The 27,276-nt window shown below is 34.2% G+C and overlaps 1 protein-coding gene across 2 annotated transcripts in view; it reads left to right on the plus strand.

The window, feature by feature from the left end:
• Positions 1 to 27,276, plus strand: part of LOC128680734 (uncharacterized) — a 118,610-nt gene that overhangs the window by 37,390 nt on the left and 53,944 nt on the right. For both annotated transcript variants that reach the window (XM_053764086.2, XM_053764087.2), the window contains exon 2: positions 3,116 to 3,561. In XM_053764086.2, the coding sequence (XP_053620061.1) occupies positions 3,501 to 3,561 (61 nt within the window). In that variant the 5' untranslated portion in view covers positions 3,116 to 3,500. The remainder of the gene's footprint in view (positions 1 to 3,115; positions 3,562 to 27,276) is intronic.

Raw genomic sequence — 27,276 nt, forward strand, 5'->3', positions numbered from 1 at the left:
ATGTTCAACTGGACCTAGGTTTGGCTATTATCATCCCAATTAGACTTAAGTCTAGACCAAATTTGGACTAGGTCTCCTTATACTTATAGTAATAAATGTAATTTTAAATTAATAAGTAATAAATGTAATTTTAAATTAATAAGTAATAAATGTAATTTTAAATTAATAAGTAATAAATGTAATTTTAAATTAATAAGTAATAAATGTAATTTTAAATTAATAAGTAATAAATGTAATTTTAAATTAATAAGAAATAAATGTAATTTTAAGTTACATTTATTGTTAAATTATTTTATACGAACATAAAATATGAGCAGTACTAACAATTTATTAGTCTCTGTTACTTAAATTAATTAATTCATTCATTTATTTTACACATTTAAGTCCTAGGTGTGACCAGCATCGACTGCGGCTAATTCCCGAAATGTGGTAGGTTCGGAGTTTAGCCATAACATATACAAATATTTCTCGTTTTTAATAATATAGACTTTGAAATGTGTTATATAGATACATCGATATTTTCCCCACGTTACAATGTAAGAGGCTTTACACTCACGGTGTTAATGGATGAAAATATTAAAAGGACTGTAATTAAATAAGGCTGTTGTATAAAAGGTCCGGAGGTGATGAAAGCGTGTATTCGTCCAGAAAGAGTGGGGGAGAGAGAGCGAGAGAGGGAGAGCACGCGGGAAATATATCCAAAGACAATATATATAGACAATGCTAAAATGTTGCTATTTCCAACACACGGTATACAGCTCGGATGCGGCTGACTCGATATAATCGATTTAAACCATCGGCCCTATCGAAACTCCATCGCATACAATTTACATATTAGCCCAATTCATTGCCATCATTCGACACTCATCACGTTTATCGAGAATTCAATTCGTGTTTTTATGCGTACTTAGTCGTTTGATCATGTGCGTGTGGTCTGAGGGTCCATTTCTTGAAGGTCTATGAAATTATGCTTGGGATTTAGTGAACATTCCAAAAGAATTGTGAAATTTGTAATTAAATAAATATATTAGGACAAATCATACAGATTGAGCTAGCCTCAAAGTAAGTTCTCGACTTCAACGATACCATATTTTATAACATATACATGTATAGATATACATCCAAGACCCGGGCCAATCAGAAAAATATCATTTTCCATCATGACCCGACCGGGGATCGAACCTGGGACCTCTCGGTGCAGAGGAAAGCACTTTACCACTGCGCCACCGAGGTCGTCAAATTAGACTTTGTGAAAGCCAAATAGGCGAGTTACGATGTTTTATGAAAGGCCCTCCAGTCCTCATAGTGTCGTATGAGGGCCCACCTGTATCTCAAAAAATATACACACTAAATCCCAAGCATAATTTAAAAGAATTTCAAGAAGTGGGCCCTCAGACCACACGCACGTGTTTCATCGGCTCGAAATTTATATCGAACCTTTGTTTTTATATTTTATTATGGTCTTATTTGTTTTAAAGTCTGTGTTTAAATACGTTTATTTATTATTAATGTTAAAATATAGTTACTGAATGTATTTTTCGTTTTGTTTAAAAAATGTGTGAAAGAAAACAGTTAAACAGTTGGCGGTAGACAAAAAACAATAAATAATTGGTTTCTTTTTGTAATCTAAAACTAAAAAAAATATTTTAGTTCTTGTCGAATAACAAACTACTTATGACTCGAAAGGAAGAGATGACAAGCGTCATTTAAAAAAAAAGTTTTAGGTAAAACCAATAAGAATGATCTACTCACATAAAGATCTATACAAAACAGCGGCGAATTTTAATAGGTTGATTTACGATGAACTGAAAATTTAAGTACTTCTAAAACTTAGAGGCGACTAAGCTAATCCAGCAAAGTCAATTTGTTACAAAAACTTTTTAACGACTTCTGAAGCTTGGAAGCTACCTCTGTATATATCAAATAAGATTTCGTATCAATATAGTTAACTACAATGTCAATTTTATGTATAATCAAATATCATAATAAACAATATGGTTGATATTTCAAAAAAGTATCCTATGTTTCTAAGTTTTTTAACTAAATGCTTACCAAAATCGATCAACATCGGTCCAGCGGTTTAACTGTGATAGAAGAACAGACAGAAAGACAAACTTACGCATTTATAATTGTAGTATGGCACCGGGCGTCGCGGCGTCACAGCCTCAAATGCCAATAAAACACGCGAAGATGAGAAAGGAAATAAAACGAGCAACACTTTAAGACAGAAAACGTTTTGTTAAATAGGGTTTAAGTTTTTTTTTGATGCGGAGTCCCAAAAATACGTAAGGGATAAACAAGAATTCCTTAAATATTCTTTGTTAGTACTATTTTATCGTGAAAATATGTAACAAGGTTATTGTTATAATAAGGACATAATCCGCACAACCAATCGACTTAATGGAAGCTTAGGATATATTCATTTATTCATTCATGGGATGAATATGTATCGGCTACTATATAATCTCGTAAAATGTGTTAATACGTTTTAGGAATACGAAGATAAATGTGATTTATTTTTTTTTTTAGTTTGTTCAGTCGCTCTCGGAATGGTGAAGGTCAAAAATTTGTTTTTTTTTTTTTTTGCCAAATCCTAATTTACTATTTATATCGGCGATTATATATTCATTGATTTACGATTTATCGAAAATAGAAAATCCAACATATATTCATTGATTAATTGATTTACGATTTATCGTAAGTAGAAAATCAAAAAATGTGATAGAAGAAGGAATTTAATCAATAAGCTTATTTTTTGTATAAAAAATGTTTATTATAAAGAATAAATACAAATAAGACAGTCAAAATGAAATTTGTATTTTATTTTGGTTGAAATATGCGGTAAAAAATAACATTTACACTTGAACTTGATATAAAACAAGGTACCTATATTGTTTCTTTGAGATAATATCTTACATCTAACAGAGAACAAAACACAGCATGTTATAATTATTGTTTTAATAAAATATTCCTGTTCAGCAGCCGTTCTAAAATAACATACCAATATATATTCAGTAATTGTATTTTTTACACACAACAACACAGATTTGGATATAAAACAAAACTGTTATATGCAAACAGAACAAATTGATTAAATCACGATTGTTTGTTCCAGAAAATCAGGCGCAAAACGTCGACCGTTGACCAGATTCGACTGATGCGTACCATTTACATTGATTGAATGAAAATCTACCCAAATTCAGCGAGATATTCCACAAATCTTCAGACGGGAAATGTAAAGAAAAGCAGTTTAAAATAGAGTGTGAAAAAATTGATTTCAAATATGGAATATGCTGATTAAATTTGAAATAAATCTTTTCGAAAATATAACAATGGAATAATTGATTTCAAATATGGAATATAAGTAGAATAATTGCAGTTGATCGTGAAAATATTGATTTCAAATATGGTAAATAGTGACATAAATAAAGATAAAGCAAAGTGTGATTGTGGTGTAAATAATTTGTAGATATGTTGAATATTGTGCATATAAAGAAGAAATGAGGAAAATGACACCGATTGTGAAGAAAATTGTCAGCTGTCTCGCTTTGCTTTTTGTTGGTAAGTACATAACATAGAACTATAGAAAATTTCGCTAATTTCGATGAGTTTATATGTTGTTTTTTTATCATATCCTTATGAATAAAAAAATTAAAAATATTTTATTTACATTCAAGGTAGGCAAGTTAAATCTAGGAGTTTAATGAAATGATTTTGTGGAATTATTTTCTATTAATATTAGAAAAATAACTATATGATAATCGAATGAATTCACATTTGCTAAAAATATCTACGGATTTTATCAATATTCCCGTAGATACAGTCGACCGCGTGATCAACTACCCAACGTATGCCGGGGCTTCTAGGATTGGCTGAATTGCAATAGATCCCTTCTTTTCAATTAATCATGTTTTTTCTAAAATACTTTTAACATAATAATTATTTTCGCAAAACTCTTTTTTGGCATTAATTTTTCTATTTAGTCTCAAGTTTGACTTATAGAATTCCATACTACATACTATTTTTATCTACAGTAATATTGCATATTTTTTTACAAAATCGTGAAGTTAGTCTTGTTGGTTTACTTGTGGCCAACACAAAATCAAGTGAGGGAACGAGCAAGCGCTCCAAATATAAGTATTATACAACAAATGAAAAAAATGTTACGGATGTTATTATTAAAAATATGCCTCAGCAGTTATGCGAAGATATAGTATGCATAAATATCGTTAGGACAAATAAAAGCATATTATGCCTTTAAATTTTGTGCAAATGGTTCGGGTATCGATCGTGGATAGGTTGAAACGCCGTCGACTGTACATCCTTCATTACATTATCCATGTTTCAATAAAAATATCATTATTGAGATTCCTCCAATATTACGCTAAATTCCAATAAAGTCCGTTGCAAGATTAATAATAAAGAGATCTTTAATTACTTTCGGTAACTTTGGAGTTTTTTTTTAAATTTTCTCCCAGAAATATCTTCTTGTTGTTAATTTGTTTGCGAAGGTACAAACTTTACCTATTTTATATTCTTATCTCTCGCAATTAATTTTGTTCACTGCCTTTTGTCTTATAAAGCACTTATTTAGTAATTGAAAAGACTTTGGGAATTACTTTCAACGGCTAAAAAACAGACTTGAATTGAACTATAGAGATATTATTTGAAATTCTATGCCCTTTGTCCAGCAATGGATATATTCCGTCGAAATTATTCTATCAAATTAGTAATGGTATAAGAAGATACTGTTCTTACTTTCTTAATCAAGAAAGCACTGTGTCTGTGTGATTTGTCTATACATCTATACATATTATACTAGCTGCCCGTCCCGGCTTCGCTCGAGTGAACATAATAAATTATACACGTGCAGGAATCACACTATCTATTGGTGAAAAACGCACGAAAATCTGTGATGTAGTGTTTGAGTTTATACCGAACAGACAGATGCGACAGTGGACCATGTTTTATAATACGTAAGGATGTTAAGATCATCTCTTAAATATTTATGTTTAAAATGATTAAAATCTGGATTATACATTTCTAGTTAATAAAAAAGAATGTAAATGGCGACTCAACGTTATAAAAACTCGTAATTTATGCTCCAGATAACAGATAGCTTTAAGATAATAGATGGTTTTAAAATGTAATACCCAATTAGAAGCTTTCGGAGATTTTCACCTCTCCCTTTGAGCGAACCGAATTTCCATTCTCCTTTGAGCGAGAAATTCTAGAGCTTTCCTATTTTTTTGCAATCTTAAATGAATCTAAGATCAAAGTTATTAAATACCTAGATTAACTATTTTATGTTAGTTATATTATACACTACAAGCGGCTTCGCTCGCGTAAAAAAATAGACTAAATCACTGTCCATTTTAAAATAACCTCAATGTGACGCTCCGTGGCAGTGAAAGAACGACAAACAAACACACTTTCGAATTTATAATATTAGTATGGATGTATTAATTTTCTCATGTTGAAGATTTTCATGTTTCTTTATTGACGACCTCGGTAGCACAGTGGTAAAGTCTCCTCTGAACCGAGAGGTCCCGGGTTCGATCCCCGATCGGGTCATGATGGAAAGTGATCTTTTTCTGATTGGCCCGTGTCTTGGATGTTTATCTATATATGTATTTGTTATAAAATATGGTATCGTTGAGTTAGTATCCCATAACACAAGTATAAGACTTACTTTGGGGCTAGCTCAATCTGTGTGATTTGTCCTAATATATTTATTTATGGATTTTTCATGCTATGTATTTATGTAACCACATAGCATATTTTGCAACCGCATAATATATACACTAATATACAATTATATATATTCTACACTATATAGTCATGTAAAATATTACATGAAACTACCTTTATTGTAAGCAGTTCAAAAGTATATTTTACAACAGAATTGAAATTAACCAACTTTTACTACATCGTCAACATAAACGAGTTTATACATAGGCTGCTATTTATGTATCCGGAATAACAAAATTAAACAAACATATATTATTACATATGGTTTTATTGTTTCTCGAAGTATTCTCCGCGATGATCTATGCACTTCTGCATACGATGAAACCAATTTTCAAAGCACTTTTTCCATTCTGATTGAGGTATGTCCAAAACGTGTGTTTTGAACGCATCAACGGCCTCTTCGCGGCTCGAAAAACGTTGACCACGTAATTTATTTTTAATGTTTGGAAATAAATAAAAATCATTGGGTGCCAGGTCGGGGCTGTACGGCGGATGACCCGTCAATTCAATCTTTTGACCCTCCAAAAAATTATTTGTTTCAGCCGACTTGTGGCAGCTAGCATTGTCGTGATGAAGTATGATTCTGCGTTGTGGGTTGTTCTTTCGTATTTTTTCAAAGACTTCTGGCAAACAAATGGTGGTGTACCATTCAGAATTAACCGTCCTATTATTCTCTAGTGGCACTGTAGCTACATGTCCGTTGATACCAAAAAAACAAGCGACCATTTGCTTTAAAGTGCTTCTCGCACGAACAACTTTTGTTGGATTCGGTTCATCTTGAAAGACCCACACCGTTGACTGCTGTTTAGTTTCAGGGTCATAAGCATAGATCCAGGTTTCGTCACCTGTGTAGATATTATAAACAGCTTTTGACGTGCCACGGTTGTATTTTTTTATCATTTTCTTACACCAGTCGACACGAGCCTGTTTTTGATCTACGCTCAAGTTGTGCGGAATCCAACGCGAACAAATTTTTTTAATAATTAAATGTTCGTGTAATATCGCGTGTATACTCGTCATACTAATGCCCAGAGACGCCTCTATCTCGCGGTATGTAATATGACGATCTTGCATTACTAATTGTCGCACAGCATCAATATTTTGTTGTACCACTACCGATTTAGGACGACCCTCCTTAATTTCATCCGTGAGCATAGACCGTCCACGTTGAAATTCCTTAAACCAATAATACACAGTGGTTTTCGATGGTGCTTCATCTCCAAAAGTTAAAATCAGTTGTTCGATGCACTGTTTTTGAGTTAATCCACGCCGAAAATCATAATAAATCATCGCGCGAAAATGTTCACGAGTTAAATCCATGGCAATGAAGACAAGCTATTTTCAAAATTGGCGCCAATTGAAAAAAACAAATGACAGGGACATGAAAAATATTCATTCTCTAGCCGAAGAGTTCTATTTTGTAATTACTTTTTAAATATTCTAGAATTATTGGCCAGTTCCGGATACATAAATAGCAGCCCTCGTATGTTAGACAAATCGAGAAAACCTCCGACTTTCAATATTCATTTCGCTGTAATTTTTTAACGGCTGAACCGATTTTGATCAAACTGAGGATCAACTCATAAAAATTAGCTGTCAAATAAAAACAATCGCATCCAAAGGGATTCATTGGACAGTAAGACAGACACATGTTTACCACATAAAAATTAGCTATCAAATAAAAAAAAAACGGCATCCAAATCGGTTCACCCGTTACACAGACAGATAGACAAACAGACATATACCCCTCTTTTTGCGTCGGCAGATGGATCTAAGTGAGCCCGTCGTTTTTATATTACTTAGGCAATAAAGCTGTTAATCTTGCACAAGGGCTAGTCTACATTGTTTTCGCAATAAATACCAAACGCGGTTTTTTGGTATAGACTAAGAGCCAACTTGAAAAGTTGGTGTTAAATAAACCACAGTCCATAATATGAAGTCTGTCTGTCTATCTGTCTGTTTCGCTTTCACGGCTAAACCGATACATCAATTTTGATGAAATTTAGCTAGCATTTAGTTAAAGACCACCGTTCAAACATAGGATAATTTTTATTTTCGAAAATCAACCCCAATATGACTATAATGGATGATGAAAGATTGTATGAAAATCTTGTCTATTCCGTTTTCGGGGAGAAATTCACGCGGGCGAAGCGGCGAGCAGAAGTTAGAGAACGATAAAATTGAAGAAAAAAATCATACCGTTTGTAAAACTTTAAATACCAATGACTTGAGTTAAAATAATGGTTTCGTTCAAAGATGAAAAAATAAACAATTCATTTTTAAATTAAACTTTGAACTTTAAATAAACATTACAATATTTATCTTATTATCAATTTAATTAATAATTACATATATTACTTTAGCTTTAGAAGTTTTCATAGAACACAGATAATATAATTTGAAATTACTATAAATGCTTATGCTAAGTATCATTATATACCAAATTCTACACCTGCCTAAAAATAAATAGTCACTAAAAATACACTACCAAAAAACACATACAACTTTTATAAAAGTATTATATTATTAATAACATTCTGAAACTAATTAATTGTAAACTTTCGCGAATCATTATTAATACGGGCTTAATGCGGGTATTAAACACGCACGTACCTTTTTGTTCGTTGTAACACGAATCGTATAAAAAGCACGTGCGCTTTAATACCTGTATTAAGCCAAGCTATTCGGTAACTATATATGTAGACTAGCTATTGCCCGCGGCTTCGCTCGCGTGAATTTCATAGCAAAATCTCAGTAATGTTTTTATCGCGTACTCTGTAGGACTGGTAAACATATATGATTCAAATTCGCATTTTTTCTCATCTTTAGTTCAATTTTCTGTTACCCGCTGCGTGTCTCGGTGTCTCGTCCCACAAACTTGTCCAATCCTGCTTCCTGCTATATAATGTAAAGTGGATATCCCGTACCCTTTCCTACATATTGTGTCATCATGTTTTTTGCAATGTGTCCCGTCCTGTTTCCCACTACGTGTCTCCTTCACATTTCAAGCTCCTACTCCCACTCCCGCTTTCTGCAACGCGTGCCGTCCCATTTTCCATGACGTTTTACGTCCCGGTTTTTTATTAACGCCAAACGTAAATTAAACATTTTTTGTATTTATTTTACTGTTATTTACTACAAAAAGTAAGTGTGCCAATTTTCAGCTTTTTATCTTGAAAATTGTATTAAGTCCCATACAATCTTTCACCCCCCTTTTGAAGGGGTTGTGGGTAAATTTTCAGAAAAACTGAAACTGTAAACAACCAAAATCCAAATTTTCAAGTAACTAACTTCAATGGTGTAGAACTTTACCCCTTTCACACCCTTCGGAGTAGAATTTCCAAAAATCTTCTCTTAGTGCTCACCCACATGCCAAATTTCAGCTTCCCGCCCAGCAGTTTCGGGTGTATGTTGTCTGTCAGTCAGTCAGTCACTCAGTAACGGAAGAGTTTTATACTGATATATTGATACAAACTGCGCCCATTATATCTATATCAGACTTTAATCGATAAAAACATTTTTTTTATTTTCTTTATTTACACCTTTCCACAAAATTTTAAAGTAAATCGGCTCCGTGGATTGTTATTTTAACTTTCCTACAGGACCCTCTTCATTTTCCGGGATGAAATGTCTATAAGATGTTAACCCGGGATTCTGAGGCATTTTTGATTCTTCAATTATCCTATGGGAACATGACCATTTACCGGGATGAAATGTATCTAAGATGTTAACCCGGTATATAAGGTATCTACATACCAAATTTCAAGCAAATCGGTCCAGTACATTTCGAGTGATGCGCGTTCAGACAGATAGACAGACAAACAAAAATTTCCAAAACTATATTTTCTTCATCTACATCAGTAACTAAGTATATTCCATGAAGAATTAAAAAAAATATATCCAATGTACAAATTTGGCCTTTCTTCAATTTTATTATAATATGTATTGATTATTCTAAAAGAATATATATTTCACAAATTATTAAGGAAAAATATATATTTGGCTCTCTGTCTAGTCAGTATTGTCTTAATCTATATAAGTACCTGCTTATTGTGATTACGTGTTCGCACTGGGTTTTATAGGACTGTTTTTTAAGACGGAATGAACATAAATACTTAATTTGATTAATATTTGGGAATAACGTAATTTTCTCCATTAACTTCGGCGAAACGGGGTTATGAGAAAACATTGTCGGTAGGTAATTAAATTTTGGATTTGAGAGCTGTGCATTGTTTCTTTTATTGTATTAGATCTTTGTATTGAAATATAACTTGTTATATTGCTGGGATAAAATAATGTATTTAATCTAGATGACCTCGGTGGCGCAGTGGTAAAGTGCTTGCCTCTGAACCGTGAGGTTCCGGGTTCGATCCCCGGTCGGGACATAATGGAAAATGATATTTTTCTGATTGGCCCGAGTCTTGGATGTTTATCTATATATGTGTTTGTTATAAAATAGTATCGTTGAGTTAGGTAGTATCCCATAACACAAATCTCGAACTTACTTTGGGGTTAGCTCAATCTGTGTGATTTGTCCTATAATATAGTGTCCTAATATATTTATTATTTAAAACGGTAAGCCCTTCTGGAATGATAGGGACCAACACCGTTTAAATGAGTGTCTTTCGATGTTTCTTATCAACAGTGAGCGTTTCGTTACTAGATGTTTTTCGTAAATAAGTGTTAATTAATTTACAATATGACGTGAAAACGTGTCTGTGTAGGGTAATCTCAGAATGAATGCTGTGGCATTGAATTAAAATAATATTCAGTTTTATATACAGGATTACTGGTATCTAACGCATAATCTTCCAAAGGCGTATAAGGTACATTGAGACTATAACATCTTTTGTTCTACGACTTTTGTCTAAACGTAATAAATAAAAATAAAAATCTTTTTTTTAGTTTTTATGTCGGTTTTATAAAATATTAACCCTACGTTTGATTCCGCTACATAACGCTACTGTACTGTCTCGTGTTGCTTGGCGTTTGATTACTCACAAATTAGATTGCATTATATATATATATATATATATATATATATATATATATATATATCTAATTACATTTTATATATAAACCGTTTTATATATAATTCGTTGTTTATATATATATATATATATATATATATATATATATATATATATATATATATATATATATATATATATATATATATATATATATACGTTGTTTATATATATATATATATATATATATATATAAACAACGAATTACGAAAAGTTGTAGAATAAAAGTTGCTTGTTTCGATGTACCCAAGTAGTCTTTAGGAGGTTTTGCGTTTGATACCAGTGACCCTGTATAGTTTCAGCACAGAAGTAGGGATTCGGAACAGAGGCTAAGCTTCACACAATTGCATTTTTGTAGGTGTGCAACGCATGTGTGTGTATCTACTAGCCGCTTGTCGTTTACGCGCCGCGACTGGATAAAATCGGTTTGCGCGCGCTCGGCTAGAAGACAAGCCGAGGGCCGCAGTCATAATGATTCACCTTCCTGCTCAGTAACAATTGAAAAATTTAAAATTTATTTTTCATTGAATACAGTGTAACTGGACAGTCAAAACAAAAATGTAAATAGATTCGGAGATGTATATAAACAAGTTTATTTGTTAGACAATTTAAAAATTCACGACTTTCAATATTAATTTCGCTACAACTTTTGATCAGCTGAATCGATTTTCATGAAACATGGCTAAGGACACGCCATGTCGGGATAAAATTATCTATGACACAAAAAAAAAACTAAACGAAAATCGTTTAATCCGTTTGGGATGACATATACACAGACAGACACGTTAAAGTAATAACACCCCTCTTTTTGCGTCTTGGTTTAAAAAAATATTTTATTTATTTTATTTAAATCTCCTTTGCCAACCCTATTAAAATAGGTAACAATTTTGGATGCTCCATAGAAAAGTTAGCCTCTGTTATTGTACTTTATTCCTCTGGTTTCAGACCGCACATTTTAAATGCAAGTATTTCAGCCGACAGCCTTTAAGGCGGACATAATCTGATTACCAGACCATTATGAGTCCATTAGTGAAAGCACATCTTGAAAACGCCAGAACGAAGTTTTAGGGATTCGTATTTAAAATACCTATTTTTCTTTTTTTTAATGCTGTAATCTTTATTTCATACATCATAATCCAAATATCAAAAGCCAAAGTTAGTTTGTTACCTCTTCACGTTCTATCTACATAAACAATCTTTTTGAAAATTTGCAAACATAAACAAATTACGGAGAAGGACAAGGTGTGCAATTCATTTCCACTAATACTCGTAAACTTATAAAGCTATAGGTATGATAGATGTCCTTCAAATATAGGTTTCTTTGGTGAGACATAATTGATTCTAACGAAATTGTCACTTTAAAAAGCACCTCAAGTCTTTAATGTCTTCCACAAATATTTTCTTCCTTCCTTCCTTCCTTCCTTCCTTCTTCCTTCTTCCTTTCTTTTTTCTTTCTTTCTAAGCTTAATATTTTACGATTGGTTTACCAAATCCAAAAATGGTCTTCCCACAACTTTTATATTTTTAAAAGATCTATCCAATAACACACCTACAGAAAAGATCAAATTCTCACTTCTCATGTTGAGGGGAGGTTCCCTAAAATTCCGAGTTTTTCAAGATTTTATTTAACCACTTTGGCGGCGTGATTATGTGTGTACCGATAGCAAATAACATCATTATAGTACTAATAGTTTTCGAGCTAGACCGTGCACGGACGAACGGATAGACGGACATGGGGAAACTGTAAGGGTTCTTTGTATGTAGAACTATGGAACCCTAAAGACTTTGTCCTCTCTAATAATAATTGATCTAATATACTTGAATACTTCATACAAAACATTGAAACATAATAATTATTTTCGCAGAAAAAATTGGTTTGTTATTTTTTCACCTGAATTATTTGACGTAAAATTCTCTCTATTGCCTTACTTTCCCCTATAAATTTTCCCCTAGCTCATGTAATTTGTCAATCTTTATTTGGAAGCTTTCAGAGTCTCTCGATGGAGTGAGTAAGTGGAAAAATAAATTCCTTATTTATTGGCAAAATGGGTTTCCATAGAAAGGAAATATATTTTATTAGTTTTAAATAAAACTATAAAAATTAGACAAGTATATAATATTTGACGATCTCCGTGGCCTAGTTAGTGGTCATCATGCCCGACTGGAGGTCCAGGGTTCGAATCCCGGTCAGGTCAAGATGGAAAATGATCTTTTTCAGATGTATATGTTATAGAATATAGTATCGTTGAGTTAGTATGCCATAACACAAGTTTCGAACTTACTTTGTGGCTAGCTCAATCTGTGTGATTTGTTCGTATATAACAAATTAATTAAATATACGTAATTACTAATTAGCGCGGGCAACTCGCTTGATGGATCGCTAAATTAAAATAATTTATCCCCTTTTATATTCCCCTTTTATATAGTATTCCAACTCAAGTTTCTATCAAAATATGTATTATTAAATTAAATTCATAAATATGTATTAAATTTCATAAAAATTCATTCAACGATTTATCATTGAAAGCATGACATGCGAAAGGTTTGACTGGATTTTTACTGAATTTTTGTTTGTGTGAAATACATAATTTTGTAAGAAAACTTACACTATTTATACCTAAAAAAATAAATATAATATTAATACTAAATTCCTTAGTAACAACTAGTAAAATAAATATGGCAAATAGAGAAAAAAACGAGGTATTTTATCAAAGTAACCGAGCCAGCCAGAAAAAGAAGACCCGAATTAGCATATTGCCACGGCAAAAAAGAAAAAAAAATGAAAAACCCATGTTTATTTTTGCGCCATCTGTACTCTGTTTTCGTTAAAATGTTGCCATATTTTATTTCCTTGTACATTACCAGGGGAAAAATATATAAATACGTAGGTACTTTACGTATACAAGTTTTCAGCAAGCAGCGATTTTGTAGGATCAAAACTGAAAATACACTCGTGTCACATTTATTCTACGAGTTTTGATGAGGGTTTTGATCTTTTAACTAATAGCATTATTTTAAAGATATATTACGGATACTAGCGTTTCCCGCGGCTTCGCCCGCGTTAACTTTCCGCGATGAAAGGTATCCTATGTCCCTGACCACGCGTCTTGTCTGGTCTTGTTTGGAATCGAGTCGTGCTAATAGCAAAGAAAGTCTAACAAAATCCACACCCAAAATATATCACTTTTTCTATTACCAACTTTTTATCGCCGTGGATATTCGATACGACACGGAGCGACTCTCAATCCAATAACAATAAAAAGTGTAATAAAACCTTTATTATTTATTGCCTCGCCCAGTCGCCACATCCTGGCAATTCTAGTGGTTCATACAGTTGTAACTTCCAATGATTTATACACAGATTGCTGCTTGGAGAGTGACTAAGGGGAATGGATATTTGTCTATCGAAATTCGCGTCGGTTTTTCCTTTTAAAACAAGAATTGTGTAAAAACTAAAACACTAGGCGGCACGTCCCAAACGTGATAAATTCAAGGAATCACTTACCTATCGGTGATTTTATTAGGGTTCCGTTTTTTCGGAACCCTAAGAAAAGCAAACAGGTATATTCAGGTGGATAATGTAGTTGAGGACCTCGGTGGCGCAGTGGTAAAGTGCTCGCCTCTGAACCGAGAGGTCCCAGGTTCGATCCCCGGTCGGGTCATGATGGAAAATGATATTTATCTAATTGGCACGGGTATTGGATATTTATCTATATATGTATTTGTTATAAAATATTGTATCGTTGAGTTAGTATCCCATAAGACAAGTCTCGAACTTACTTTGGGGCTAGCTCAATCTGTGTGAATTGTCCTAATATATTTATTCGGTTTCGATTTATTTTCCAGTGTTGTATTAATAAAATAAATAGGATTTATTTTATTAATACAACGTACAGAGATAAGTGACATAAGTGACTTTATACGTATTTTACGAGTGGGATATATATCACTCCACTTGACACGTTATTCGAGGCAGTGTAAACGGGATACAGGAAACTAAGCTGTGGACATTACTTGTGCTTCAAGAAAATTTGCTTTTCTTTTAAAGTTAAAAAATGTTAAATGCAAAGTTTGAAATTAAAACACGACATTAGAATTAAATCACACAAATAACAAAGCCTTCCCGCTGTCTGTCTGTTGTTTTTTAAATAGATAGTTCTAATCCTGAGGAAAGCTTATGTGTACAATTAATTTAATTGAGGACCTCGGTGGCGCAGTGGTAAAGTTCTCGCCACTGAACAGAGATGTCCCGGGTTCGATCCCCGGTCGGGTCATGATGGAAAATGATATTTTTCTTATTGGACCGGATCTTGGATATTTATCTATATATGTATTTGTTATAAAATATAGTATCGTTGAGTTAGTATCCCATAACACAAGTGTCGAACTTACTTTGGGGCTAGCTCAATCTGTGTGATTTGTCCTAATATATATATATTTATTTATGGTTTTTGTTTGGAGCCGCTTCTTGGGAATAAAATGAGATAAAAATAACTAGTTGTTCGCCACGAACTTGAACCTCGCGAACACAATATATTTTTTTATAAAATTGTGAATATTTCAAAAACGACTTAACCTATTTTGATGCCCGTCGAACGACGACGAACTTGAAAATTCCATTGACAGATCCTACATACATTTTAAATTTCATCAAAATCAGATCAACGGTTCGCTAAAGTTAAGCTAAAGTTATCGCGTTACAAACATACATACATACGTACATACATACAAAAAATGTATTTTTGCCTCAAATAGATAACTTATTATTTTCGAAAAAAAATAAATATTTCATAATAAACCAACTAGCAACCCGTCCCGGCTTCACTCGGGTAAAAACATAATACATTTAACACGTAAAACCTTCTTCAGGAACCACATTAACTTTTGTTGAAATCTGCATGTTTTTGAGTTTATCGCGAACAGACAGACAGATGCAGCAGAGGACTTAGTTTTATTATATGTAAGGATATAACTTAAATGAAGTACTACTTCTATAAAACAAAACAGCACGCAACACTTCACCAAAACCTAATTCATTGCTGGCGTGCGCCAATGAAACTATATCCTCTGAAACTCAACAATACTTTCCGCTCAGCCGTTTACCAAATAGAATTGGCTGGTTATAACCCATATACGGTTTACGATTTGTATCGTAACCGTAAATTAGAAGTTGGTATTAATAATAGGCACTCTGTGACCGCTGACGCATGTGTAAATATAGGTACAGAATACAAAAATATTGGTTAACATTTCGACAGTTAACTTGGACAATATTTAGAAAGATTTAACGGTGTTTATTTTGTTGTCTTTCCTTTTTAACTTTACATAAAATAGGATATCATAAACCAGATATGATTAGGTTTGTATACTTAGTATGATTTACACTTAATGTTGTGCACGTAAACAAATAATAAATATATTAGGACAAATCACACAGATTGAGCTAGCCCCAAAGTAAGTTCGAGACTTGTGTTATGGGATACTGACTCAACGATACAATATTTTATAACAAATACATATATAGATAAACATCCAAGACCCGTATCAATCAGAAAAAGATCATTTTCCATCATGACCCGACCGGGGATCGAACCAAGGACCTCTCGGTTCAGTGGCAAGAACTTAACCACTGCGCCACCGAGGTCGTCAAAGTAAACATATTTAATAAGCCTAAATGTAATAACTAAGATTTGATCTAGTTTTCCTTAAATATTTTCGTTTATATTTCCGTAAATTTTTCCATTATAATTTTTATATACTACAAAATAAAGCAATAAAACAATATAATAAATATATAAAAGTGTCGTCAAGTTGCATTTTGACAAACAAACATGGTGAAGAAGAAGAAGTGAATACCCTTTCTACAAGGCTCGACGGTTCTGACCATGTGGAAAAGGATTTTCATCGTAAAAATAAATCGTAACAAGACGTAGAATTTTGGTCACTATATGAGTCTTTTAATGAACTTATGTGTATACACCAGTTTCACATTTTTAAAACGTTTTCAGTTTCCTTGCGAATTGAAGAATATCGGTATAATATGTAGTGCTTATCTGTATAGTAACGCTTCAAAGCGGTGGTGGTGTAACGGTTAAGACTTCCGTCTGTGAACCGAAAGTTTGCAGGTTCGAATCCCATTCGTGCCACATAATATTTAATACCAATAAGACTGATGTACATATAAAGTAGTTTTCATCGTCCACAACTTGCTTCCGGTGAAGGAAAACATGGTGAGGAAACCTGCACTCTGGTTGATTATCAACTTGCGTGTGAAACAGAGAAGGCAATGGCAAACCACTCCATTAATAATGCCAAGAAATTCGTTGTGTGTGTTTCACAATCCACGTAACGATCACGAACCTCAGCCATGAGGAATACGACTATGAACACAGATCTTTACAAGTACTTAACGTACAGTACATAACGCGTCAAAAATCTCACTTGATGAACGCCTATCGTAGCGTAGTTGTTGTGGTCGTTTGAAGCTTAGCCTCTTTCCATTATTTACTCATGCGCCGTTGCTCTCGGCATTTTATACCTACATTACCTTAATGTGTAGGCCGTTAGGCTTTTTATTGCTTTTAATATAAATTAGAGGTTTGTGCCTCTAGTGTTGTTGAGTATTTTTATGGTAACACGTGATATAAAATTCTGAATTATGTGTCCATTTCAATAGGCGAGCTATTGAGGATAAAAATGTATATTTTTAACCCCCGACGCAAAAAGAGGGGTGTTATAAGTTTGACCGTTAAGCGTGTCTGTCTGTCTGTCTGTCTGTCTGTCTGTGTAGCTCATCAACGGGTGAACAGATTTGGATGCGGTTGTTTTTATTTGATAGCTGATTTTTATGCAGTGGTTCTTAGATATGTTTGATCAAAATCGGTTCAGCCGTTCAAAAGTTATAGCGAAAGTATAGTGTAAGTGTATTGAAAGTCGGGGTTTTTTTAATTTGTCTCACAAATAAACTTGTTAATAATATACGAGTAGTGTAAACATAACACAGTATATGTAAAAAAAATGCAAATTACTGAAGGTCTAGTGGTTACGACCGTCCGCCTGTGATCGAATGGTCCCGAGTTCGAATCGTACTCTGTCCCGACATTTGCTTGTCTGTCTGTAATCAAATCTTGCAAGATATAGTTTCTACGTTGTCCTATAGAGTCCAAATTTCGCACGTCACTTCAGTTTACATGACAATGCATTATTATGATAAGCATGACCTAATGGTGCACTCAGGATCGGCTCCCAAAGAGAGAACTCCTCAACGGTTTATAGCACGGAGATGGGTTTTTTGTCAGGCGTTAAATGCCACAAGATCTCTCTGACGACAATAAAAGCTTGTGTCAAAAATTTATTTATTTTTTTTAATTTATTTTATTTTTAAAACTTGTTTAATTAATATACCTATGTCCTGTATAATTTTGACAAAAAATAAATAAGTTACAAGTGCTTGACGACCTCGGTGGCGCAATGGTAAAGTGCTTGCCTCTGAACCGAGAGGGAGGTCCCGGGTTCGATCCCCGGTCGGGTCAAGATGGAAAATGTTCTTCTTTTTCTGATATAGAAGTTGTTATGGAATATAGTATCGTTGAGTTAGTATCCCATAACACAAGTGTCGAACTTACTTTGGGGCTAGCTCAATCTGCGTATGATTTGTCTTAATATTTATTTATCAATTTATGTACACAAAAAACTTAAAACATAAATTACATTATAGAAATTAGTACAAGGGTACTACTTATTTCAGATGAAATCTCTTCCAGTAGACCCGTGAGAGGAGATGTGGTACATATTTTTTGCAATGCAATATACTTATTTATTATTTATTATATTCATTTATAATATTATATTTTTGTGTTATTGACCCAATAAAAGTTGATGAATCGGTTACCAACAAACTTTCAGAGCAATGGATATACGAAGGAAAAGTTTTGTAGGCGGGAATTGAGATATTCATCTCATATTATGTATGATACTAAAAGGTATTACCTACCTATACCAGTTGTTCGCCGCGAACTGGCACCTCGCGAACACAATTTTTTTTTTACAAAAATTGTAAATGTTTAACAATAAAAGACTTAACCAATTTTGTTGCCAGATTGTCGTTGACAGATTCTGCATACCTTTTAAATTACATCAAAATCATACCAACGGTTCGATAGTTATCGCGTTACAGACATACACACATACATTGATACATACATACAAAAAAAAAATTTTGCCCCAAGTTGATTTGTACAACTACTGTGGTGCGCCCTGAGATAATGGCGGTTAAGCGACTTTCGAAATCGTCACTCGCGGGATGGGTAAACATAAATTTAACATTTCAAGCGTCACTTAACCATTTAACCTTAGGAATTTAGGTCACAAACTCATAACAAAGGTAAACATAATTATCGCAAGTCCCAAAAAAGTTGATATCCTTTCAATTCAGCCTATGACTCCTTGCCGTAGACAAATTACCACATTAATTCTGGAACACGAAGAAAATGCGTTTGTCCTTGCTCTTCCTAAAAAATGAAGGGGCCAAAAGGGACGCTTCCCAATGCCTTTGCAGGTTTGCGCCTCTAATATCTGTTTATTTGAGAAACGAGCAAAAATTTTGAGTCTGCGAATGCGAATGTATGTTTGTTACCTCTTCACGCTTTATCTCCTCAACCAATTTTATTGAAATTTTGCATACATGTAGTTTGAAGCTTGTTAAAGGATATAGGGTACCTTTCATCCCGAAAAAATACTGTTTAATTAATTTTAATTATTTAGCCGCGGGCAAAAGCTTGTAAGTAAATAATTTAAAAAATTAAAAGTTTATTTTGTTTATTGTTTTTGTTTTTTTTTAATACAGAGGTCTATTTATCAGAATTGTTCTAATAAATAGACAATTTCAAAGCCAAAGCAAAAAATATATAAAATAATATTAAGGTGACGGTTGAAGGGTTTAAGATAAAAAGCACTTATGGAATAAACCACCTCCGACCGCCATTTTATAACAGAAATTGTTTTTCGTGATTACATTTCAAGGTGAGTCTTCGCGGTATTAAAATATTGAGTTTGTTTTGCAAAAAAATCATTTATTTTGTTTACCTTCCCTTATTGTTTGATAACGTTTCCCTTGGAGTCACAAAATATATTTTGAGAATGCCTAACCGCAATTTTTTTTTTAATTTGGAAGGCGAAAAATGTCGATATTTTTGTATAAACGTTTGAAATATAAAATGAAATTATTATATTAGGTCACATGACACAACAAGTAATTTTGTCCTCAAAAATAATTATTAATAGAAAAATATGTAAAATATAACCTAACCTAATTAAAAAATGGTTGCCTGTAAAGTCGGTTTTACGGGCGAAGATTTTACGTGACAACGTCTTTTTACGCGCGCGGCAGACCGATCATAGTTGAGTGGGAGAGAGACGCAAGGCATTCGGCGGGCCTCTCTCTCGTTCGGTGACTCATCGTAATGTTACCGGGCGTTACACTTTTTCATAAGTGACTCCCAGCCGCAACCTAATTTAAGACGTTGTCACGTCAAAAAAGTATTTGTAATAGTAGATTAGTAGCCAATGGCTGTAAGACATCAATTGCATCCCGAGACTCGTGCGCCGCCAAAGGTTCGATAGTTCCAGGGTGCAATTGATGCTTACACCCGAGCTAACTCCTCTGCTTTACGTCTCGATTGTGAGGTAAGTACAAAAAATGCGGCATTACAAGAATTAAACATTTTATTACCTAGTTAAAATGTGTAAGTTTTCAATTCCCGCCATTTTTCATTAAAAAGTACCAAGTAAAAACTTTTTAATTTTTTTTTTCAAGAACGAAATTGTGCTTCGCCTTTCGATACCTATTTAAAATTGATGACTATTGGAATACGAAGACAAGACTGAATAGCGAAGCGACCTCTTTGCTCATTGGGCTGAATGCATGATGTCTATTGCCAGTATGATGTGAAGTGTTATTTTTTTTTTTTTAATTACTTAGCACCCTAGGACTTTTCTAGCTCCATCATCACTCCAGAACGCTTATTGATCACCTACAAGTCCCATTTGGGGGTAATAAGGACCTACTTACCGTATATGAGAGGTGTAAAAAAAAAATTAATACCTCTGACAATACATGGACAATACCAAGACCATGCGAAAACACACAATGGATATCTTTCGTCTTTCTAAATTTAATATTTAAAAACGAAGCAGAGAAAACCATGAAAAAGGTTTTGTAGTAAAAAAAAAAATATTTAATTTTAATTATTAACTATATTTAAATAATTCTGGCCATCCGGTCATCGTGTCGTCGAGGATCCAGCCCCAAAAAAAAAACCGAACGAAACAACTTAAAAAAAAAAATATTTTCGATTCGAATCCAATCTCCAAAAGTTCGTCCGTCCAATCACGGCGGCTTTTATTTCATACTCGTACAACCCACTTGAATACAAATGAGTTAAAATATTTATCGGTTTATTGAGATCGAGAAGCCGTAAAAAAAAATAAAAATGTATTTGATCCTGCCCAATAATGTAGCTAAATAACGTAAACAAAAAATTAAACCTTAAAAAATAACACTTTTTTTTTTGTGGATATAATTAACACATAGTATATAAAACGAAGTCGCTTCCCGCTGTCTATCTGTCCCTATGTATGTTTAGATCTTTAAAACTGCGCAACGGATTTTGATGTGGGGTTTAGTAATAGATAGTGTAATTCCCAAGGAAGGTGTAGGAGTATAATTTACTATGGTTTTACACGAACGAAGGCGGGACGCTACCGCTAGTTCAATATAATTCAGGTTTCACACGGTTCAAACTAGAATAATCTAGAAAAATCTAGACTCGGTCCCCAAGGCTCATTGTAATAAAATACTGCAATTTTCTTAGCAGACAATTTTTTCTCGTAACAATGACCAAAGCCTCTGTCCTGAACGAAATTCTAAACTTCAGTTCTTTGCCGATTCACGACTTGAGGATAACCATTTTAAAACCGAAGGTAAAAAGAGAGGTGATATACATTAAAAACTTTGTTACACAAATGATATGGAGTACTATGTTAGGAAATTACTTCTTTATAATTAAATCAAATATAGTATTACTCTTTAACATAAATATAAATGTAATATATCATACAGATAGTGTTAAAATTGTGTTTCACAAGTCTTCATGGGACTAATAGAAGTCAAAACGATTTATTTTAGTATTTTTACCTAATAACATCTGTATGTTTGTTCGCGCATCACGCATAAACTACTTGATAGAATTTGATGCGGGTTTCACAATTCTATAGCAGAGTGTCTAATTTAAAATCTGGTATAGGTTACATCGCGATACGTTGCTTAGAACCCGCGATATCGACAATAATAAGATATGACGCGGACGTGGGAAATATAAACGCGGACGAAGCCGCGGTCAAAAGCTAAAATAACCAAGCACTATAAAATAATAAATGTGACGACCCCATCGCCCGCTGGATTTCCAATGCAATCAGTCACCGCAGGGCAGCTTGTGGCGAGCTGTTGGTGAGCGGCGTCACCACGGACCCGATCTCCAGGGGACCACACACACATGCACCTACACACACATACACACAGTAACACGTCCCTGCCTCTGTCTTGCCTTAGCCGGCCGGTCAGAGTGGAGTAGCAAGAGCAGAACATTCGCTCCAGGGTGGAAGTGTATTGCACGTAATGGCGTAATAACGGGGAAACCCGCTCTCGGGCAGCCCCGTGATGGTGAAACCGGAGCCGCACCTCTCGACACCCTCAGCCGCTCTACTAGTGTTAATAAAAATAAATAAAATAAATATATTGGGACAAATCACACAGATTGAGCTAGTCCCAAAGTAAGTTCGAGACTTGTGTTATGGGATACTAACTCAACGATACTATATTTTATAATAAATACATATATAAATCAACATCCAAGACCCGGGCCAATCAGAAAAAGACCATTTTCCATCATGACCCGACCGGGGATCGAACCCGGGACCTCTCGGTTCAGTGGCAAGAACCTTACCACTGCGCCACCGAGGTTATCAAAAAAGTGTTGCCCTCTTTGCTGCAATTTTGCATCGTGCAGCTTTTTTCGGGGGCCCATTGACAGAGCTGGCGAGTCACCGCCTGCCTATTTTATCCGTGTTTATACATTGGTCAGGCAGGCGACATAGTTTTGTCTCATAGACCTGAATACACATACTCAAGCCTATTCAACCCAATAGCCCTATACGTTGTAGTATACATTATATTCCAATAGTCCTGCACTTTCTAAAAATTGTTCGCAAGTACATCTCCGTGGCGTGCTTGCGAGCATGCTTTGGATCGTGCCCCACACCATTTTAGATCAAACATCTCACAAGGCCTCTACATGTTGGACCCATGTCCCCATGCAAGCCTCAAAGGACCGGGCTACGGCCCGTGAAACTTTTGAGAGATACAAATAATAATAATAATAATAGGAAAAGATAAAAATATTTATTTTTACTGCAATACATCCACACTTAGAAAATTGCATACATGGAAATTTTAAGCATTAGTATTACAGAGCTTCGAAAAAACAATATTTAACATCTACCTATGACTTCCTCACTAGGCGAGCCTGTGTCGAGGAAATCAAAATTAACAATAATAAAGGAGAAAAACAGCAAAGTTTATCAAGCCAGATACATTAATGATTCATGATAAAATAATATAAAAGTTTTGCACAGAAACAGTTTAGCGATTTTACAATTTAGGAATTTCTTAATTTTCTAGGTATAAAATATATCATGTAATGATAATAATATATAATGGAATAATCTACTGATAAATATATTTGTTTTACAACCAGTCCATCCATCATTATACAACTTTGACGTTAACTTTAACAATCTTGGAGTGAGTTGCACCGGTCAACTCTATCTTTGGTTTTGACCTCCGCACCGCCTGCCGCAGTTGACGGTTAGAAGTAATTGGCGTAATTTTCTTTTACGCAGGTTAAAGTTAACTTCAATGTTAACTAGTGCAACCCATTCATGGTAATTTCTTTTGGACAAAAGCTAAAAAAAATATCTGATGAAGTATCCTTGTAAAAGGAAATTTAATTAAAGTTGTTAACGATGTTACGGAGACGACTCTCATTTCTAAACAATAAAAAAAAGTATTTAAAGGTCGGTATCCACAGTTAAATACATGAAATATTAATAAGAGATTAAATCAATCGTTATATAACTTAAAATAATTCCAATCTTTAACTACTATAGTCAGATTGATATACAAACTCATGTGGCACGAGCAGGATTCGAACTTGAGACCTTTTGATTCACAGGCGTCTTAACTAATTACACCACCACCGCTTCGACATCAAACATGTTAACCTACTAATATTATAAAATGCGAAAGGAAGTCTGTTTGTTTGTTACCTCTTCACGCTCTATCTATATAACCAATCTTTTAGAAATTTTGCATACATATAGTTTTATACATTAGAGAAGGATATAGGATACCTTTCATCCCGGAAATTTAACGCGGGCGAAGCCGCGGCCAAATGCTAGTCATCAACATCGGGATCTTCATAGTCGTATTACACATGGCTGAGGGTCGTGGTCATTACGTGGAATGAAACACACACACAACAACTTTCTTGGCATTATTAATGGAGTGGTTTGCCATTGCCTTCACCATTTCACACACAAGTTAAATAATCAACCAGTGTGCAGGTTTCCTCACAATGTTTTCCTTCACTGGAAGCAAGTGGTGGTCGATGAAAATCAATACATGAGTCAAATTGGTAAACTAATGTGGCACGAGTAGGATACGAACCTGGGACCTTTCGATCCAAAGTCGGGCGTCTTAACCATTACACCACCACCGCCTCTCTTCAATATCGAGTTAGGTGGGACTATATAAAGGTTCCAACAAAAATATTGTGAAAACAATACAGTCTAGTGGGCTGGCGCCTTAAATATTAGCATATTTTTTATCTCAGGTAATCTTACTCGAGGGCGTTTTAAGTAATGCAAAGTCTTCACTTATTCAGATGACTGACTTAGAGCCACGCTTTTGTTTCATTGTAATTTATTTTTGTGGCCGTATTTTTGTGTGGCTATTACAGTTTTTTGCAGGAAGCTTTGGTGGTGTAGTGGTTACAACGCCCGCCTGTGGATCTAAAGGTTACAGGTTCGAATCCTACTCGTGCCACATGAGTTTGATACTAATTTGACTTATTTATTACTATCATCGACCACCGCCTGCTTCCGGTGAAGGAAAACATCGTGAGGAAACCTGCTCACTGGTTGATTATTATTAACTTGCGTGTGTGAAATGGAGAAAGCAATGGCTAACCACTCCATTAATAGTGCCAAGAGAGTTGTTGTGTGTGTTTCATACCACGTAATGACCACGAGCCTCAGCCATGAGGAAATACGACTATACAAGATTACAGTTTCGTTTTTACCGAATTTAAAATAGGTATTTGTGAGTCACGTTCTGTTGTTTTGTAAAACTACCCGCCCTGGCCAAGATTACAGTTTCGTTTTTACCGAATTTAAAATAGGTATTTGTGAGTCACGTTCTGTTGTTTTGTAAAACTACCCGCCCTGGCTTTGCGCGAGTGTAACATATTATGTACAAATAAACCTTCCATCAATTATATTAAAAATTATCATCTACCCTTTTCACTTATTGTATGTCAATAGGGTAAATTGAAAAAAATTTATTTGTCTGACCTTAGCAGTCATCCACCCTACTGAAAATTAATTTTGGATTAAAGTGAACAACAGAATTGAAGAAGTTTGTTGCGCCGCTTCTTCTTCACTTGCCGCTTCTTCTTCACTTGCTCTTTGGAAGTCGTCAGTAAGTAATTTTTTGACATCAATATGTCATGTATAACATCCTATATCGAATAAAGAATTTTGAATTTGAATTTTGAGAATAAACACGAAAACACCTCAATATAAAACTGAATTTTGACGTAATTATGACGTAATTAGTTACTTCTCACTTCGAGTCGACTCTATGCTGTGATGTACATAACAAAGTCGCACTACGCACACAGAATTATTCCATAAACCATCTTTATTAATATTATAAAGAGCGTTTTTGAGTTTGTGTGTTTGAGGCGGGTAATCTCCGAAACTATCCTACCGATTTGAAAAATTCTTTCACCATTAGAAAGATACATTAGCCAAAATTGCTACAGACTATATTTTTCCCCAAAATTCCTACGTAGGCGAAGCCCCGGGCAACATCTAGTATCTCACATGCTGATTTAAATTGAATTCAAGTAGGTAGCAATTTTATTGATACAAAAGTAATTTCAATCTTTTTATTAATTCGAGTGACGAATTACGAAACATTTCAAAAACTCCAGAAAAACGTAATTCAAATTCACATACACTTTAATTGTTCTTAAAAGTAATTTTGCGAATTCAAAACGGTCCTCAAAGGGCCTGACCCCAATTGAAAATGAGGAGCCTTTTGAAAAGGTCCACTTGCAAACAATCGAATCGTGGCCTGGTGAATGTTCTTCGAAATATAGGGGTTTCGGACTTCCCTCTCTTGAAGCGAGGATATTATTACAGAGGGGATTTTTGCAGAGACTACGTAACAAAGCTTGGGGACGCTGTAAAAATTTTGTTTTTCCGTAATATATTATGAATTCTACACATATAACATGAATGGATGATTCTCAGAGCGTTTCGACCGCTGCGGCCGCGCTGTCATTACTATCCCTCAATTTTCTCGACGAAGGAACCATTTACAAAATCAATCACTCATAAAATTTACATTTACCACAGTCCAGATTAATTATTTAAAAGTTTATTTTAGTAAAACTGATTCTAGTCTTTCGAAACGCTCTTAGAAACACCCGAATAATGATTGTTCTCTCTTGGTGTATCTACTCTGCAATGTTATTACACGGGTAAATGATTGTGTGTCCGTATGTCCGAGACGGTAGACTTTCAATGACTCATTGTGATGTCGAGTTTTCAATTGAACCAGCTTGATCTTAAGGGCCAACCCCATTGTTCCGTAATCCCCCGTTGTTTGACGTCCGTCGACGGATCAGTATAGATTTGTATGTAGTTTCGCACGTATTGATGTGCGAAATTTATGTAAAAAAAACGGAACGACAGGGGAAAATAAATTCATTAATTTTTAAATTCATTCATTCCCAGAACACGGCAAAGGGTTTTATTGTTACATTTAAAAATTCCATTAAAATAAATAAATAACAATAATAATAAATATATTAGGACAAATCACACAGATTGAGCTAGCCCCAAAGTAAGTTCGAGACTTGTTTTATGGGATACTAGCTCAACGATACTATATTGTATAACAAATACATATTATATAGATAAATATCCAAGATCCGGTCCAATAAGAAAAATATCATTTTCCATCATGACCCGACCGGGGATCGAACCCGGGACCTCTCGGTTCAGTGGCGAGAACTTTACCACTGCGCCACCGAGGTTTTTTAATGGCCCTTAATCCGTCATATACTCGTATCATATTACACCAATTTGA

This window comes from Plodia interpunctella, chromosome 25 (genome assembly GCF_027563975.2).
Source record: "Plodia interpunctella isolate USDA-ARS_2022_Savannah chromosome 25, ilPloInte3.2, whole genome shotgun sequence".
Taxonomy (NCBI): Eukaryota; Metazoa; Arthropoda; class Insecta; order Lepidoptera; family Pyralidae; genus Plodia; species Plodia interpunctella.